A 13,361-nucleotide genomic window follows, 5' to 3' on the forward strand; every position below is an offset into this window, starting at 1 on the left:
TCGGGCCGGGCCGGGGCGGGGCCGGCGGGCGGGCAGGCGGCGAGCGCCTGGGGAGCGCGCCCGGAGAGCCAAGAGGGAGGAGCGCGGGGATCTCCGTCAGCCGCCTGCCCGCCCCCGCGCCGCCCGCGCGCAACAGTTCCCCCAAAGTTGCAGCCCGGGAGGCGGGCGCGCACGGGCGGCCGAGGGGCGGGCGGCCAGCGGGGACGCGGCCTCGAGGCCCGACGCGGAGAGTCCCGGCGGGCGGCGGCGGCGGCGGCGGCATGGGCACCCGGCAGACCAAAGGCAGCCTGGCGGAGAGAGCCAGTCCCGGCGCCGCTCCGGGCCCCCGTCGCGAACGGCCCGACTTCTGGGCGTCGCTGCTGCTGCGCGCCGGGGACAAGGCGGGGCGCGCGGGCGCGGGGATGCCCCCCTACCACCGGCGCGTTGGCATGGTCCAGGAGCTGCTGCGGATGGTACGCCAGGGCCGGCGGGAGGAGGCGGGGACGCTGCTGCAGCACCTGCGCCAGGTGAGCTCGGGGAGGGGGCTCAGGGGTGGGGGCGCCGGGCCGGGGAGCGCCCCGCCACTAACCGAGGAAGCCCGGGGCACTAAGGGACACCGCCCAGGGCCCCCTTCTCGGGGATGGAGCCCTGTCTGGCAGCAGGTGCCTCGGCACTCTCGCTGAATTTGGGGCCTCAGGACAGGGCGGTGGATGGCTGGCAGGGTGAGGCCCGCCGAGCGGGACCTGTTGGCATAATGTCCCCGCTGCTCTCCTCCGCAGGCAGAGAAGGAGGCTGGTCTCCGGGGACAGTCGGGGAGAGGGGAGGCAGGGATGCCTGCCTGGTCTGGGCCAGGGCTCTTTTCTTCCTGTCTGCCCACTGGCAGTCACTCCATGCCGAGGGTCCTCAAGGAATGCAGTTATCAGTTGGACCCGGCTTGGCTTCCCGAGTGGGAGTCCAAGGGCACAGCCCCAGGGCCAATGCGATTCCAGTCCCTAGGTCCTTCACTCGCCTGGGAGGCATCCTGGATTGTAGTTCAAGGAGGAGACTGTTTCCTCTCCCCTGACTAACTTTGGCAGATCCTCAACCATGAGCCCCTGTGGAAAACGGTAGAGACAGGGGAGCTGGATTTAGTGTCCTATGTGACCACCTGGCCAGCAGGAACTTCAAGAGGCTGCCAGTACTCTGCCGTTAGCCTGTGCCTGTCCCATTGGCTGGGGACGCATGTTGCAGAATTTGGCCAGTTCCCTCTGCTTTGGGGCTGCCCTGGGGCTAATGCTGTCACTCACCTCTCTGTGGCTTGTTTTCTTTTCCCAGTTTCTTTGGTGGGGAGAGGAGCATGGCCCATGCCATGAATTTTGTTGAGTATAAGCCAGGCAGAGAAATGCAAAGCTGCTCTCCTGCATCACCAAACAGGTTGTCTGGGCCTGGCTTTGGGGGTAGGCAATCCAGACCCCACATTCTTCCTAGACTGACCCCATTGGAGGTAGAGTCTACCGTGGATGTCAGAGGGAAAATCTCAGGTGACCTTTCGGAGGTTTTCCAGTCGCTGGTGAAAGAGGCTGTAGGAGCACCTTCCTGGGAGGAGCTTCCAAAATCTAATCATGCCCACATCCCTCCTGGGTTCTGCCGCACTCTCCCCCACCTTTGTATCTGGTGTGCTCTTACCCTAGAGCCTGTGTTCCCAAGCTGCACACTGCACAGGGACAGGCAAGCAGAGATGTGGGGACTTGGGAAGATGTGGGGCTTCTGCTCCTGCCTCTGCTTTTCCCAACAACCTCCAGAATGATGCCCGAGACACTGGTGGATCCCCATGTGCCTTCTCAGTTGAATCATCAAAGAAAGATGACATTATGCACCACTTAACTTTAGCAGTGTGTATTTCTTTGTCTTTTGAAAATTGGAAAGTGACGTATGGCCTTTATAGTAACTCACTTTTAAACAGAATAATGGGTTTTCCAGACCATGGTATCCCATTTGCACACCTTATAATAGAAGGTTTTCCTGATCACATGCCGTTTCCCCGGCCCTGGAATGGGTACTTTGGGGAATACAGCAGAGCTGGCAAGCACTTCTTGGAGGGTGAAAGACCAGAGTGAAGCTCTCATGATGGAAGGCCGCTTGGAGGCCCACGGGAGGAGACTGGACCCAAAGTGGGCAAATACTTTGGCAGTCCCTGAAAGGCTGTCCACATCCTGGGGACACTGAGCTTCTTCCTGCCTTGCAGGGAAGTAGATAAGCCCCTGCAGCCCCATAGGGGGTCCTTAAAACAAGCAGCATTTCCTCAGGCATCTGCACGTGGGTATTGGTGTCCTGGTACCCTCCTCAGCTGGAGGACCAGGAGGGCTGATGAGGGATGGGAGGGGGCTTATCAAACTTCCCCCTTTTCTGTGAAAGCAGCAGGTCCTCAGGCTGTGGGCTCGTGTTGGGCTTCCTTGACCACTGGCTGGGGACGTGAGGGCGATGGGCCTGGAGCTGCCCTGTGTGGCCTGGAATGGATGGAGCAGGGCCCCTCCAGGAAGTAGTCATGGGCCTTGAGCATCGTGGGAGTGGAGCACAGGGGTGTTCACATGCCTATGACAGAGAGGTGGCTTTCTAGGACCCTGAGGCCATTTGGAGGAATGTCCAGCTGGATTTGTGCTGTGCACTGAAGTGGCTCTTTCTCCCAAATTGCATTTTCCTTTCCATTCCAGTTTCCTCCTCTAGTCTGGAGGTGGTGATGTTCAGAAAGGGAATGAGCAGCCAGCGAGAGCTATGAGCTCACACAGGCCTCACTGGGGTCAGACCGGCGAGAACCTCTTCCTCAGCAAGACAGCCAAGGCAGTAAAGACGGGTCTGCAGAGCGTGGGGTGCTGAGTTCTGTAGGAATGTCATGCAGGTCCCCGGAGTGGGTGTTAATGAGCAGGCACAGAACCAGAGAGGGGCAGCAGTGAGGACAGTAGCCCTCAGCCCATTCGCACAGCGTGTTCTCCTGTGTTTGACAGTGTGGGTTTGGCTGCCAGATTTGTGTATGCCCAGAGCCACATGGCCGGAGGGGACTCGGGAGCCTTCGTTCCTGTGCTCTCAGCCTCTTTGAGTCCTTGATCTTTTTGAGGCTCTGAAAGAGCTACACACAGTCTTCCAGACAAATGCACTGACTCATTTGTCTTTACCACCTGGACTCACGCGATCTCACAGGCAGTTTCGGAGGGTTCACAAAGCCCCTGAAACACAGACTCCAAGTTCAGAATCTCTGCTCCAGTCTGATACCACCCTTCCTCTTGCTGTGACTTGCTCCAGGCTGGGGATCTGGAAACAGGGACCTGACCCAGGAGCATGTGTGGCAGTTCACGGTGAGCCGAAGGACTGTGGCTGCTGGTGCCACTTCTTCTGAATGCCCCTCTTCAGCATCTAAGGTTTGGAGGGCATCTTTCCAGCTTGTCACTTGCTAGAGAGGTATCAAGAGGCCTCTTTCAGCACAAATGACCCTGAACTGTGGCCAGGGGTCCAGGCAGGATGCCAGGCAGCTGCCTTGAAGGAACAGAAAGTAATTCCCTTCTCTTTAAGATAAGGGTAATCTGAGAAGAGTCCAGGGCCAAGGATCACGGAGGCAGCTCACCTTCCGGTCCTCCCTCAGCTGTGGCCTTGGGCCCAGCAGATAACCTCTCTGAGTTGTTTCTTTGTTTCCCAAAGAGGGATCTGGGCTACTGAGCAGAGCAAATGCTACAAAGTGTGTGAAATGGTGTTGGTGCTGCCATTCAAGACACGTTCTCATGGTGACTGTGATAAGAAACGGGAGAATCTGCCTTACTCTGGGTCTGGCCAGACTAGGGGCAGGGTTGTGGTATTCTTTCTCAGGCCTGGCCCAGAAATTTTTTGGATTCTATCTACCTGGGCAGGGTTCAGGCTGGATCAAAAACTCACTGCACATTTAGAAGCATCTGGAGCAAGTGCTCATGGAGATAAAAGAAGCCAGCTTTTCCCCAGATGTCCTTCCCCAAGTCTTGAGCTCAGGCCTGCTGTCTTTAAGGAGCTCTGGAGAAGAAGTAAGATTCCATCATTGAGAGACGTCAAGTGCTAGGCCACCTGGGAGGTGAGCTGTCATCTCTTCAGCCCAGCAGTTTCCCTGAGCCCTCAAAATTTTAGACTGAGCTGTCGGCCTGCGTCATGGAGCAGCAGAAAAAGGGGTCTGTTTCCCGGAGATCCACCCAGCTGAGGTGGCCCCTGTCTTCATGTTCACCAGCACCCCAGTTTTCCCATGAGGAGGGGCTGATGGGGATGGTTTACCTGGTCAAGGGGTGAGCAAAGTATGGCACACGCCCCTTAACGAGGGCTGTTCCTCTGTTCGCTTGTCTGGGCCCCCCCAATGGTGTGGCTAGGGCCTGGATTCCTGGTTCCCTCTCTGTCTGGGGTGGTGGAGCTGGCTTCACTCTGCACCTGGGAACAAGAGCCACATCAGCTAATGCCAGCAAGAACCACTGAGGCCAGGCATCGTGTAATCTCAGCACTTTAGGGGACTGAAGCTGGTGGATTACTTGGGCTCACGAGTTCAAGACCAGCCTGAGCAACACGGCAAAACCCTGAAAATCAGCCAGGTGTGGTGGTGTGCACCTGTAGTCCCGGCTACTGGGGAGGCTGAGGTAGGAGGATGGCTTGAGCTTGGGAAGCAGAGGTTGCAGTGAGCCAAGATCGAGCCACTGCACTCCAGCCTGGGCCACAGAGCTGGGACCTAAAAGTTTGACTCCTCCTCAGGAGGAGCTGAATAATGGACAAGCACCGGAGATTCCCTGCAGATGTGGAGACTGAGCAGATCCGACTACCTGCAGGCAGAAAGATGAGCATAATGACCTCTGAAGGTCACCTTTTTCCTCCCACTCCCATCTAAGAACACCTCTGTAGGCGAGCAGGTTGGAAGGCTACCAGGCAGCGAGCAGGGGGCCCTGTGCTGGACCTGCTCTTCCTCCGCCTGGAATGCTTTCCTTGTTTCCACTGAATGCACCTTACCTTTCCAGGGCCACCTTCCTGAGCATGGCAGCCGAAGCTCAGAGATCCATATGCCTCTTAGTTCCCACCACACTGGGAGGCATTCTCTCCATGCAGAGTTTTTCCCTGATGTTCCTTTTGTTTGTCAGATAAGGTCAAGTGCGTCCTGAGGGCGGAGACTCACCACCACCACTGTTGTCCACCGTATGATATTGAAAACCCACAGGCTCGTGGCATACCTTAGTGAGTCTGTGTGCCGTGAAGATGTGCGTACGCGTGTGTGTCTGCTGCTGTCACCAGTGTGTCCTCAGAAAGCACTTGGATTCCCCAGCTACGGCTGTGCAACTGTGGGCTGATTTACCAGGCTCGTTAGTACTGTTGTGAGATGTAGCACGTTTGCTTTCCGTGTGGTTGGATTTCTGGGAGTGATGTCCACAGGGCTTGGCTGTTCCTGGCAGCCTGCCAGGCGGTGGTGTTCTTGGAGAGAGGAGTGGCATGGTGCCCAGGCTCCGTGGCAGCACGGGATCCCATCCGGCAGGTGCAGTCTGGGGCCTCTGCCGAGGTGTCGGGAGGGGAGCGGAGCCTGATGGGAGAGCCTGGCCTCCACATTCCTGATCAGCTCTTGTGCTGAATCATGTTCATTTCCTCCACAAAGAGAACCCTTCCTTTTTAAAATCCGCTGCTCTCCGCCTGGGCTGGATCGAGGCTTTTCCAGTGATAAAGATGCAGAGGGATTCCTGTGTCAGAGCCTGCTTCACTGGTTTCCAAGGCTGCCAGGGCCACTTGCTAGGGAAATAGCAGCCTCTGTAGTGCCTAGGCATGACTGCAGGGGCTGTAACTGGGCCAGTTACTCTGACTTTAGGGTCTGATGAGGCAGTGGGAGAGGGTTGGGGGGTCCTTTTTTCTGGAACAAATGCCACTTCTCAGAGATTACCAGAAACTGCTTTGCTGTCTTCAGAAGTTCTAAAGTAGCCTGGTGTCCATCCATGGACCATCAGGGTGGGTGCACCCTCCCCTCCCCCACTGTCATTTCATTGCCATGTGTGCTTTTCTGGGGCAGAGGCCATAAAAACTGGCACCCAGTCTGTTTTCAGGAAATCCTTACAGAATGGATTGAAACTTCCCATCAGGCACACACTTCCCCCGGCCTCTGTCCCTGGCGTTCTCTCTCAGGAGACAGGGGGGTTTGGCTCAGACTTCTAGTGTGTTTCTCCTCTGAGCATGGGCCGTGGTATTCCCGCACCCCCCTGTAACCTGTGGGCTGGATGCTATGACTCCTGCCCGCATCCGTATTTCCTTCCTGCAGGGGAGATGCTCCTTGAAGAAGGGTCATGCAGTAACCAGGGTCTTCTCCAGCTCTCCCATCAGGATGCAGAGGGGGTGGGGTCATCATTGGAGAGTCTCCCCCGAGAGTGGGGATCCACAGCCAGCCATCTTGGTGGGCTCCCCTTCCCCACCAAGAGCAGTGCTGCCGGTGCCCTGTGAGAATACCAGGCATGTGCACCCGCGCACACACGCACTGCATGCTCTGGCTCCTCCTGGCTCTGTTCTTGCTGACTGTCTTAGTCCTTTCAGGCTGCTATAACAAAATACCATAAACTAGGCGGCTTATAAACAGCAGATGTTAATTTATCACTGTCTGGAGTCTGGAAAGTCCAAGACCAAGGTGCTGGTAGATTCACTGTCTGGTGAGGCTGCTTTCTGGTGATGGTACGTACCCTCTTGCTGCATTCTCACATGGTGTGAGAAATAAAGGGTCTCTCTGCGGCCTCTTTTATGTGGGCACTAATCCCATTTGTGAGGGCTTCAGCCTCATGACCTAATCACTTCCCATAGGCCCCACCTCACAATGCCATCACCTTGGGGGTTAGGATTTCAACATATATATTTGGGAGTGGAGAGGAGGGGATGCACACGTTCAGCACTGACTGTCATATCCTCTTCCATTAAAAGAAACTGGAATGGAGGTAGGAGAGGGCCTCGGCGTCTAAAACAGCAGATTCGGCTGCTGTATCTTGGACTCACCAATACTAAAAGGGCTGGGTGTTCTAAATGAGAACAGAGACCTTGGCATGCCACGCAGGGGCGGGCCTGCCTGCTCTCCTCCCTACCCCCACCCGGCCCTGAGCAGTGCCCACGTGGCTCTCCAGGAGCATTTCCCAGCTTTTTTTTTTTTTTTAACTTTTATTAGCTCAGACTCCTGGCTGCTGCAGCCATATGGAGCTCTGCCGACGGCTGCTGCTCAAAGAGATGTGGCATTTTGATGTTTCTAAGTTTATCTTAACCAGGAGAGACACGGAAGCCCAGCTGAGAGTGGGGAGTGCCCGTGTGTGTGTGTGTGTGTGTGTGTGTGTGTGTAAGCGCATATACGCGCATACGCCGGGGGCCACCTCCAGAGCTGCCCCTCGCCTCTGCTCGGCCCTGGGTGTCCGCGTGTCTTTCTGTCTCTCTGCCTCACACTCCCTGCGGCTTTTCTTTGTGTCTCTGTTTCTTTCATTGTCTCTTCCTGCTGTGTGTTTCTCCCTTCCCTGGGTGAGAAGCAGACTCTTGTTCCTCTGCCGGATCTTGGTCAGCTCCCCTCTGCAGCCTCTACCAGCGGGAAGGTGGGGCAGTGGGGCCATGAGAACTGGAAGTGGTTGGTGGCAGTTGAGAAGGGCACCCCGCTCGATTTGATAGTCTGGGTGCCAGCCGGGCCTTGGGCAGGAGGGCAGGCATTAGGGGCACCTCTCCCATCTGCACATGGCTTTCTAGTACATAAAGCATTTTCTCATGTTGATTTTGCTCATTAGGTGGTTTTGTGGAGCTGGTAGGTTATTGCTTAAAGTAAAAATGGTGGTTTTTAAAATATTATAAAAGCAATATACAATTATACAATTATAGAAAAATGAGAAAATTAGATGAGCAGAACAGAAAAAAAGACAGTATGCATTAATTCATTTCTTCAACAATCAAGTTCCGGTGCCTCCAGGCATCATTCTAGGCACTGGGGATGCAACAGGCAACCCACCAGGAGACAACCATGGTAGCAGCTGTTCCCCTCCCTCCGGGAGGGATGGCAAAGACCCCAGAAGCCAGCACCAGTACAGGTGTGCAGTCTGGCACAGAAGGGAGGCGGGCTTCTCTGGGAGCCCAGAGCCCTCAGTTCTGGCCCCAGCAGAAACCCTAACTTGTCCAGCACTTTCCCGTCTCTGGCCTCAGTTTCCCCATCTCCAGAATGAAGGAGTGGTAGGTGAAATGACCCCTGAGGTTCCCTACCACTGCTGAGATTCCACCACGTGCCTGTGGTTTCAGAAATACCCATTCGTTCCTATATGTGGTCAGTTATTTTTTCCAGGCCCTGAACCAGGTTCACATTCCAGCCCTAAGGTCACCTCCCTTGGCCTCAGCTGGTGCAAGAGCTGGGATGCAGCAGTCCCAGGACAGAGAGGGGACACAGATACCTCCCGCCAGGTGCTGGGGCTGACCGCACCAGTCTGTTCATGCTGACCGCAGTCATAGCTGATGGAGGGTAAAAGGCCATGTCACATGGTACCAGGGGCAGAGGCCAGAACCAAGAACCCATAGATTTTCACATGTGAGCAAAGCCCAGCGCTGACAGAGGCCTGAGCTGCCCTGTGCGCTGTGAGCCATTCATCTCAGAGCGGTGGGGAGGGGAACAAGGCTGGGGCCTGTTTCCGACCTTGGGCAGGTTCTGCTGGGACCACTGCCCATGTGACTCAGTGCCTGGCTCCCTCGCCACCTTTCCACCCACTGTGGGGGCTGCCCTGGCCCCTCACACGTCTGGTCTCTCTCCCCTCCCTCCACTTCCCACTCTGCCTTCCTTCTCTGAGGGTCTGCTCTCCATGTTCATCTGGATGGAGCCTGTGCCCACTCCGGCCTCTCTCGTGTTCCCAGAGACCCAGACCTGCCAGCCCCAGTGGAGCTTCGGGGCTTTTGCCTTGAGAGGGCAAGAACCTTGCCTGGCACCTGACTATGCTAGTACTTGGTTCTTTCACTCAGCAGACCTCCCTGGGCACCAAGCAGAGCTGGCACCAATTGGGACAAGTAGGGAAAGCAGGGCCGGCCAAAGTGCTCATTTCTGGAAGGGCTCAGAGCAGCCGCCGATGCCATAGAGGACTGCTGAGTGACTACAGGGCTGGCCATAGTCAGATTCCAGGTATACCATTGCCTCTGGCCGTGGGGGCCTACGCAGGTACAGGGCACGGCGCACACTGGCTGCTGGGCAAACTCCTTTCCTCAGCGGGGCTCACAGGTGGACACAGGCGCTAGGCTCAGGAGCTGCGGGGAGCTCAGTCTCCCCCACTTCCTAGGTGGGCTTGGCCTCACCTGCTCTGCCAGCTCCTCCTGGCGGCCCTGGTCCTCAAGCCTGTCCCTCTCCTGCCCAATAGGCCCTCCCACGGCTCTCAGCCCAGGTCTTTCCCACAGCATGCCAGGGACCTATGGGAAACCCCCAGCTATCTTGGGACCCCCTGTAGTGCCCCCTCCGGCCACCTTCCCACCCCACAGCTCCTGTCCACATGGAGCCTCCACCCACAGATACAGGTACCCAGGCTTGCAGGACACCCCTCGCCCACTGAGGGACACCCAGCACCACAGGGAGCCAGCACTTGCAGCCCGGGAAGTCTGTGACGCCCCCCACCCCCACCCCACTGCCCTTAGTTTCTGTCTGTGCATTCACGGCTTCCTGAACCTCCTGGTTTAGGCCTTCCCCAGCAGAAGGAGGCAGGAGTGGAGTGGGTTTCTCTCCCTCGGTGCCGGGGGCAGGTAAGGGCCCAAGAGAGCCTGCCCCACACCTGGCATAAGAGTCAGAATTCCTGCCCTGGACCGGGACCTCCCAGCACACATCATGCACCTGGCAGCTCTCCCAACACCCCTTTCCTATGGGGACCGGGGAGTCCTCTGTGGGTGCAGACTATGGAAAGGGCTGTGTTGTTGATGGTGGGGGGTCAGGGGAACAGGAGCTGCAGGTGCTCCTGGGGAGGGAGGGCTCAGTGGTAGGCTGGGCGTCTGGAAACAAAACCTCTTTTTCTGATTTCTTCCTGGTAAATGGTCAGCCTGGAGGGGCTCCCCCTCCGCCCCCGACTGCCTGGAGGCCCCATAGCTCAGATGCAGGATGAGGACACGCACAGACAGGGCTCGGGGAGGAGACATGTCTCCCCCACTCTGATGAATGCCAGGGCCATCTCGCTCACCCACAGACACCTGCCAGGCCATTGTGGGGGAGGGCAGGGGGTAGCCAGCGAGTTCTTCTGCACTGAACCTGCTAGGGCCCAGGTGTGGGAAGCTTCAAGCTCTGCATTCCTATGGAAGGGCCTACAGTGGACTCAGCATGACAGTGAGATACTCCCAAGATTGGCTCATAATTTCCTACTTAAGGCTCCTAATGTCTTCCCGTGGGGATGTTACTTCCTGTATTAGTCAAGGTTCTCCAGAGAAACAGAACCAAGAGGAGATTTACATGTATAAACACATAAAGTTGACTATCACACTTCCTGTGAGTGGGCAGGAGAGAGCAGGGGCCGTAGAGGAGGAGCTGGGAGGGGCTCTTGTCCCACCTGGCACAGGTAGGTGCTGGTACCCGGTGCAGTCCTGTGGTCTTGTAACAGGCTACCTAGCCACCTTGTACATTGTGGTCTCACTGGCTCTCTCCTGGCAATGGTCCTGGCTCGCTGACATCAGAGGACAGGCAGCGCTGAGGCTCTAATGTCCTTAGAGGGCCCAGGGGCCTGGATCTGCCTCTGCCTCCTCCCTCCCTGGAGGAAATGGCAGCAGGAGGGGTCCACGGCTCCTTTGGTGAGAAGGCCTGCTGCAGTCAGAGATGAGATGTTCGGCAGAGACGCACACAGCCCATAGACAGGGAGTGGCCTGTGCAGGGTCACACAGGACTGGGACCAGGTCCCCGATTCCCAAGTCCCGGTCCCACCCAATGGTCCCTGGAGAAGTATTGGAAGTGAGGCCTGAGTCTGTCCCAGTGAAAAACTTGGTATTTTCTGAGCTTCCTCAGGTTGGGACAGGTGGCCTGGGTTCTCTCGTCACAGGCAGGGTGGAAGAGGGGTTCTGGGGCACAGAGGACCTGTGCTGCCCCTTCACATGGCCAGGGGTGGGGGATGGTTTCGAGATGATTCAAGTACATTACACTTATTTTGGACTTTATTATTATTACCTTGTAATATAATGAAATAATTAGACAACTCACCATAATGTAGAATCAGTGGGGGCGCTGAGCTTGTTTTCCTGCAACTAGATGGTCCCGTCTGGGAGTGATGGGAGACAGTGAGAAATCACCAGGTATTAGATTCTCATAAGGAGCGTGCAACCCAGATCTCTCACGTGTGCAGTTTACGATAGGGTTTGTGCTCCTGTGAGAACCTGATGCTGCCACTGCTCTGACAGGAGGCGAGCTGGGGCGGGACGCTGGCCCACGGTTCACCTCCCGCTGTGCAGCCTGCTTCCTCACGGGTCACAGACTGGTACTGGTGTGTGGCCTGGGGGTTCGGGACCCCTGCTCCATGTGACACTTTTTCAGTAGTTATTTCTTAGAGTAAGATGTTGAGACAGCGTGGCTATGACGATGATGACCTGGTGTTGGCGGAAGCAGAGAGCAGGACCGTGACCCGAAGAGGTGTTCCTGGCAAGGGGCAAGCTTCATGCGCACGCTGCCTCCACGTTAGATCTTGGCTACAGCCCTGCTGCTGGCAGCCCAGGAAAACCAGGAACTTGAGGATGTAGCGGCCATTTGGTGAGTCAGGTCACTCAGGGACACCTAGCACCTCGGTTTCCTTCCCTGAGGTGGAATGTGGCTTCTAGCCCATAGAGTGCCTTTATGAGAAGTGGAAGAAGGGGCCTGTCTGGTTAGTTGCAGCCAGAGTCAAGGCTCAGTGAGTTCGTACACCCTTGCACAGTGCATGCCCTGCACAGCTGTACTTGGCAGCCTTGGTGAGGGTGCACAGAAGTTTAGAGTCTTTATCAGCTGAGCCCTTTAAGAAGACTTAGGCCTTCGAGGTACCGGCGCTGTCTTCTCAGATTCGCCACGACATGGCAACTCTTTTAATAAGGAAAATGGTGAACCCTCTGCTGTATCTCAGTCGTCACACACTGAAGCCTCCAGCCCTCTCCACGTTTCTGGTGGGATCCCTTCAAGGTGCGGCCCCCGTGGCTGTGGAACCGGGGGCAGAAGTGCGGTCATTTCTCTCACCCGGCCTCCTGCCTCACCTGCTGCCTGCGCTGGGGTTCAAAACCAAGGGTGTCCTTAAGAAGCGCTGCAAGGACTGTTACCGGGTGAAGAGGCAGGGCCGGTGGTACATCTATTGTAGAACCCACCCGAGGCACAAACAGAGACAGAGGTAGTCCCTTTCCCTCCAGAGTCACGCACATTCTCGTCATCGTGAGTGGTTGTATCTTACAGAATTATCACATCAAGGAGTCAGCAGAGTGACTGGAGGCAAACGCCCTAAAGGTTACCTATCACTTTTCAGTTCAAATGAGGAACTATAGAAGACATTGCATCATCTCATTTCTAAAACGCTCCAATTAAAAACATTTTCCTATTTGAAAAAAAAAAAAAGCAGCAGCCTTAGGCCTTCTCCCGTGACTCTTCTCAGGCACAGCCTTCTCAAATCACCTGAGGCAACGAACTGTGAAATACCTGCCGGAACTTGGCTTCTGCCTTTCAGCCAGGTACTTGCCCTCTTTCTCTTGAATCAAGGAGCTGAAGCAATTGGGCATCTTCTAGAAAGTTCCAGCTCAGGCCGGGCATGGTGGTTCACGCCTGTTACCCCAGCACTTTGGGAGTCCGAGGCTGGCGGATCACCTGCGGTCAAGAGTTCAAAACCATCCTGGCCAACATGGTGAAACCCAGTCTTTACTAAAAATACAAAAATTAGCTGAGTATGGTGGCCCACACCTGTCATCCCAGCTACTCAGGAGGCTGAGGCAGGAGAATCACTTGAAACCAGGAGGCAGAGGTTGCAGTGACCAAGATTGCACCACAGCACTCCAGCCTGGACAACAGAGCGAGGCTCTGTCTTAAAAAAAAAGAAAAAGAGAAAGTTCCAGCTCAACACCCCTGCCTCTCAAAGAGCATCAGACAGAATCTAAGACAACCTGAGTGGATCTGGACTCACCCAGTCAGGGACATCGAGGGCACCAGCAGGGGCGTCAGGGTGTCCTTGCTGGGCTCCCGTGAACCCCGGACCCTGCAGTATCCCAGGGGTCCAGGATTCCCCTCGAGTTTCCCAGACTCTTTATATCCTCGCCTCTAGCAGTTCTGGGGGAATGAGATCTGGGTGCTCCCCACCCCGGTAAGTAGCTTCCACTTCTCCAAGCTTAGTCCTTCCTGTCGATTTAGTTTTTCCTAGGACGTGCCGGTCCTCTGAACTTTTTATGATTCTCAGCTGCAGACTTATGTTTTCCACAGCCTTCTA

At 56.0% G+C, this 13,361-nt stretch overlaps 2 protein-coding genes across 3 annotated transcripts in view; both read left to right on the plus strand.

Moving 5' to 3' along the window:
• The first annotated feature begins 260 nt into the window (after nucleotides 1-260).
• The window catches only part of LRRC75A (leucine rich repeat containing 75A), a 49,735-nt gene continuing 36,634 nt past the window's right edge, over nucleotides 261-13,361 (plus strand). For both annotated transcript variants that reach the window (XM_021674757.2, XM_064378271.1), the window contains exon 1: nucleotides 261-506. In XM_021674757.2, the coding sequence (XP_021530432.1) occupies nucleotides 261-506 (246 nt within the window). The remainder of the gene's footprint in view (nucleotides 507-13,361) is intronic.
• LOC105732818 (large ribosomal subunit protein bL36m) lies at nucleotides 11,846-12,285 on the plus strand. The gene has a single exon (XM_012475067.2). The coding sequence runs from the start codon at nucleotides 11,974-11,976 to the stop codon at nucleotides 12,283-12,285; it is 312 nt and encodes a 103-aa protein (XP_012330490.1). The 5' UTR covers nucleotides 11,846-11,973.

This window comes from Aotus nancymaae, unplaced genomic scaffold (genome assembly GCF_030222135.1).
Source record: "Aotus nancymaae isolate 86718 unplaced genomic scaffold, 86718_ANA_hifiasm-v0.15.2.pri h1tg000018l, whole genome shotgun sequence".
In the NCBI taxonomy this organism is placed as follows: domain Eukaryota; kingdom Metazoa; phylum Chordata; class Mammalia; order Primates; family Aotidae; genus Aotus; species Aotus nancymaae.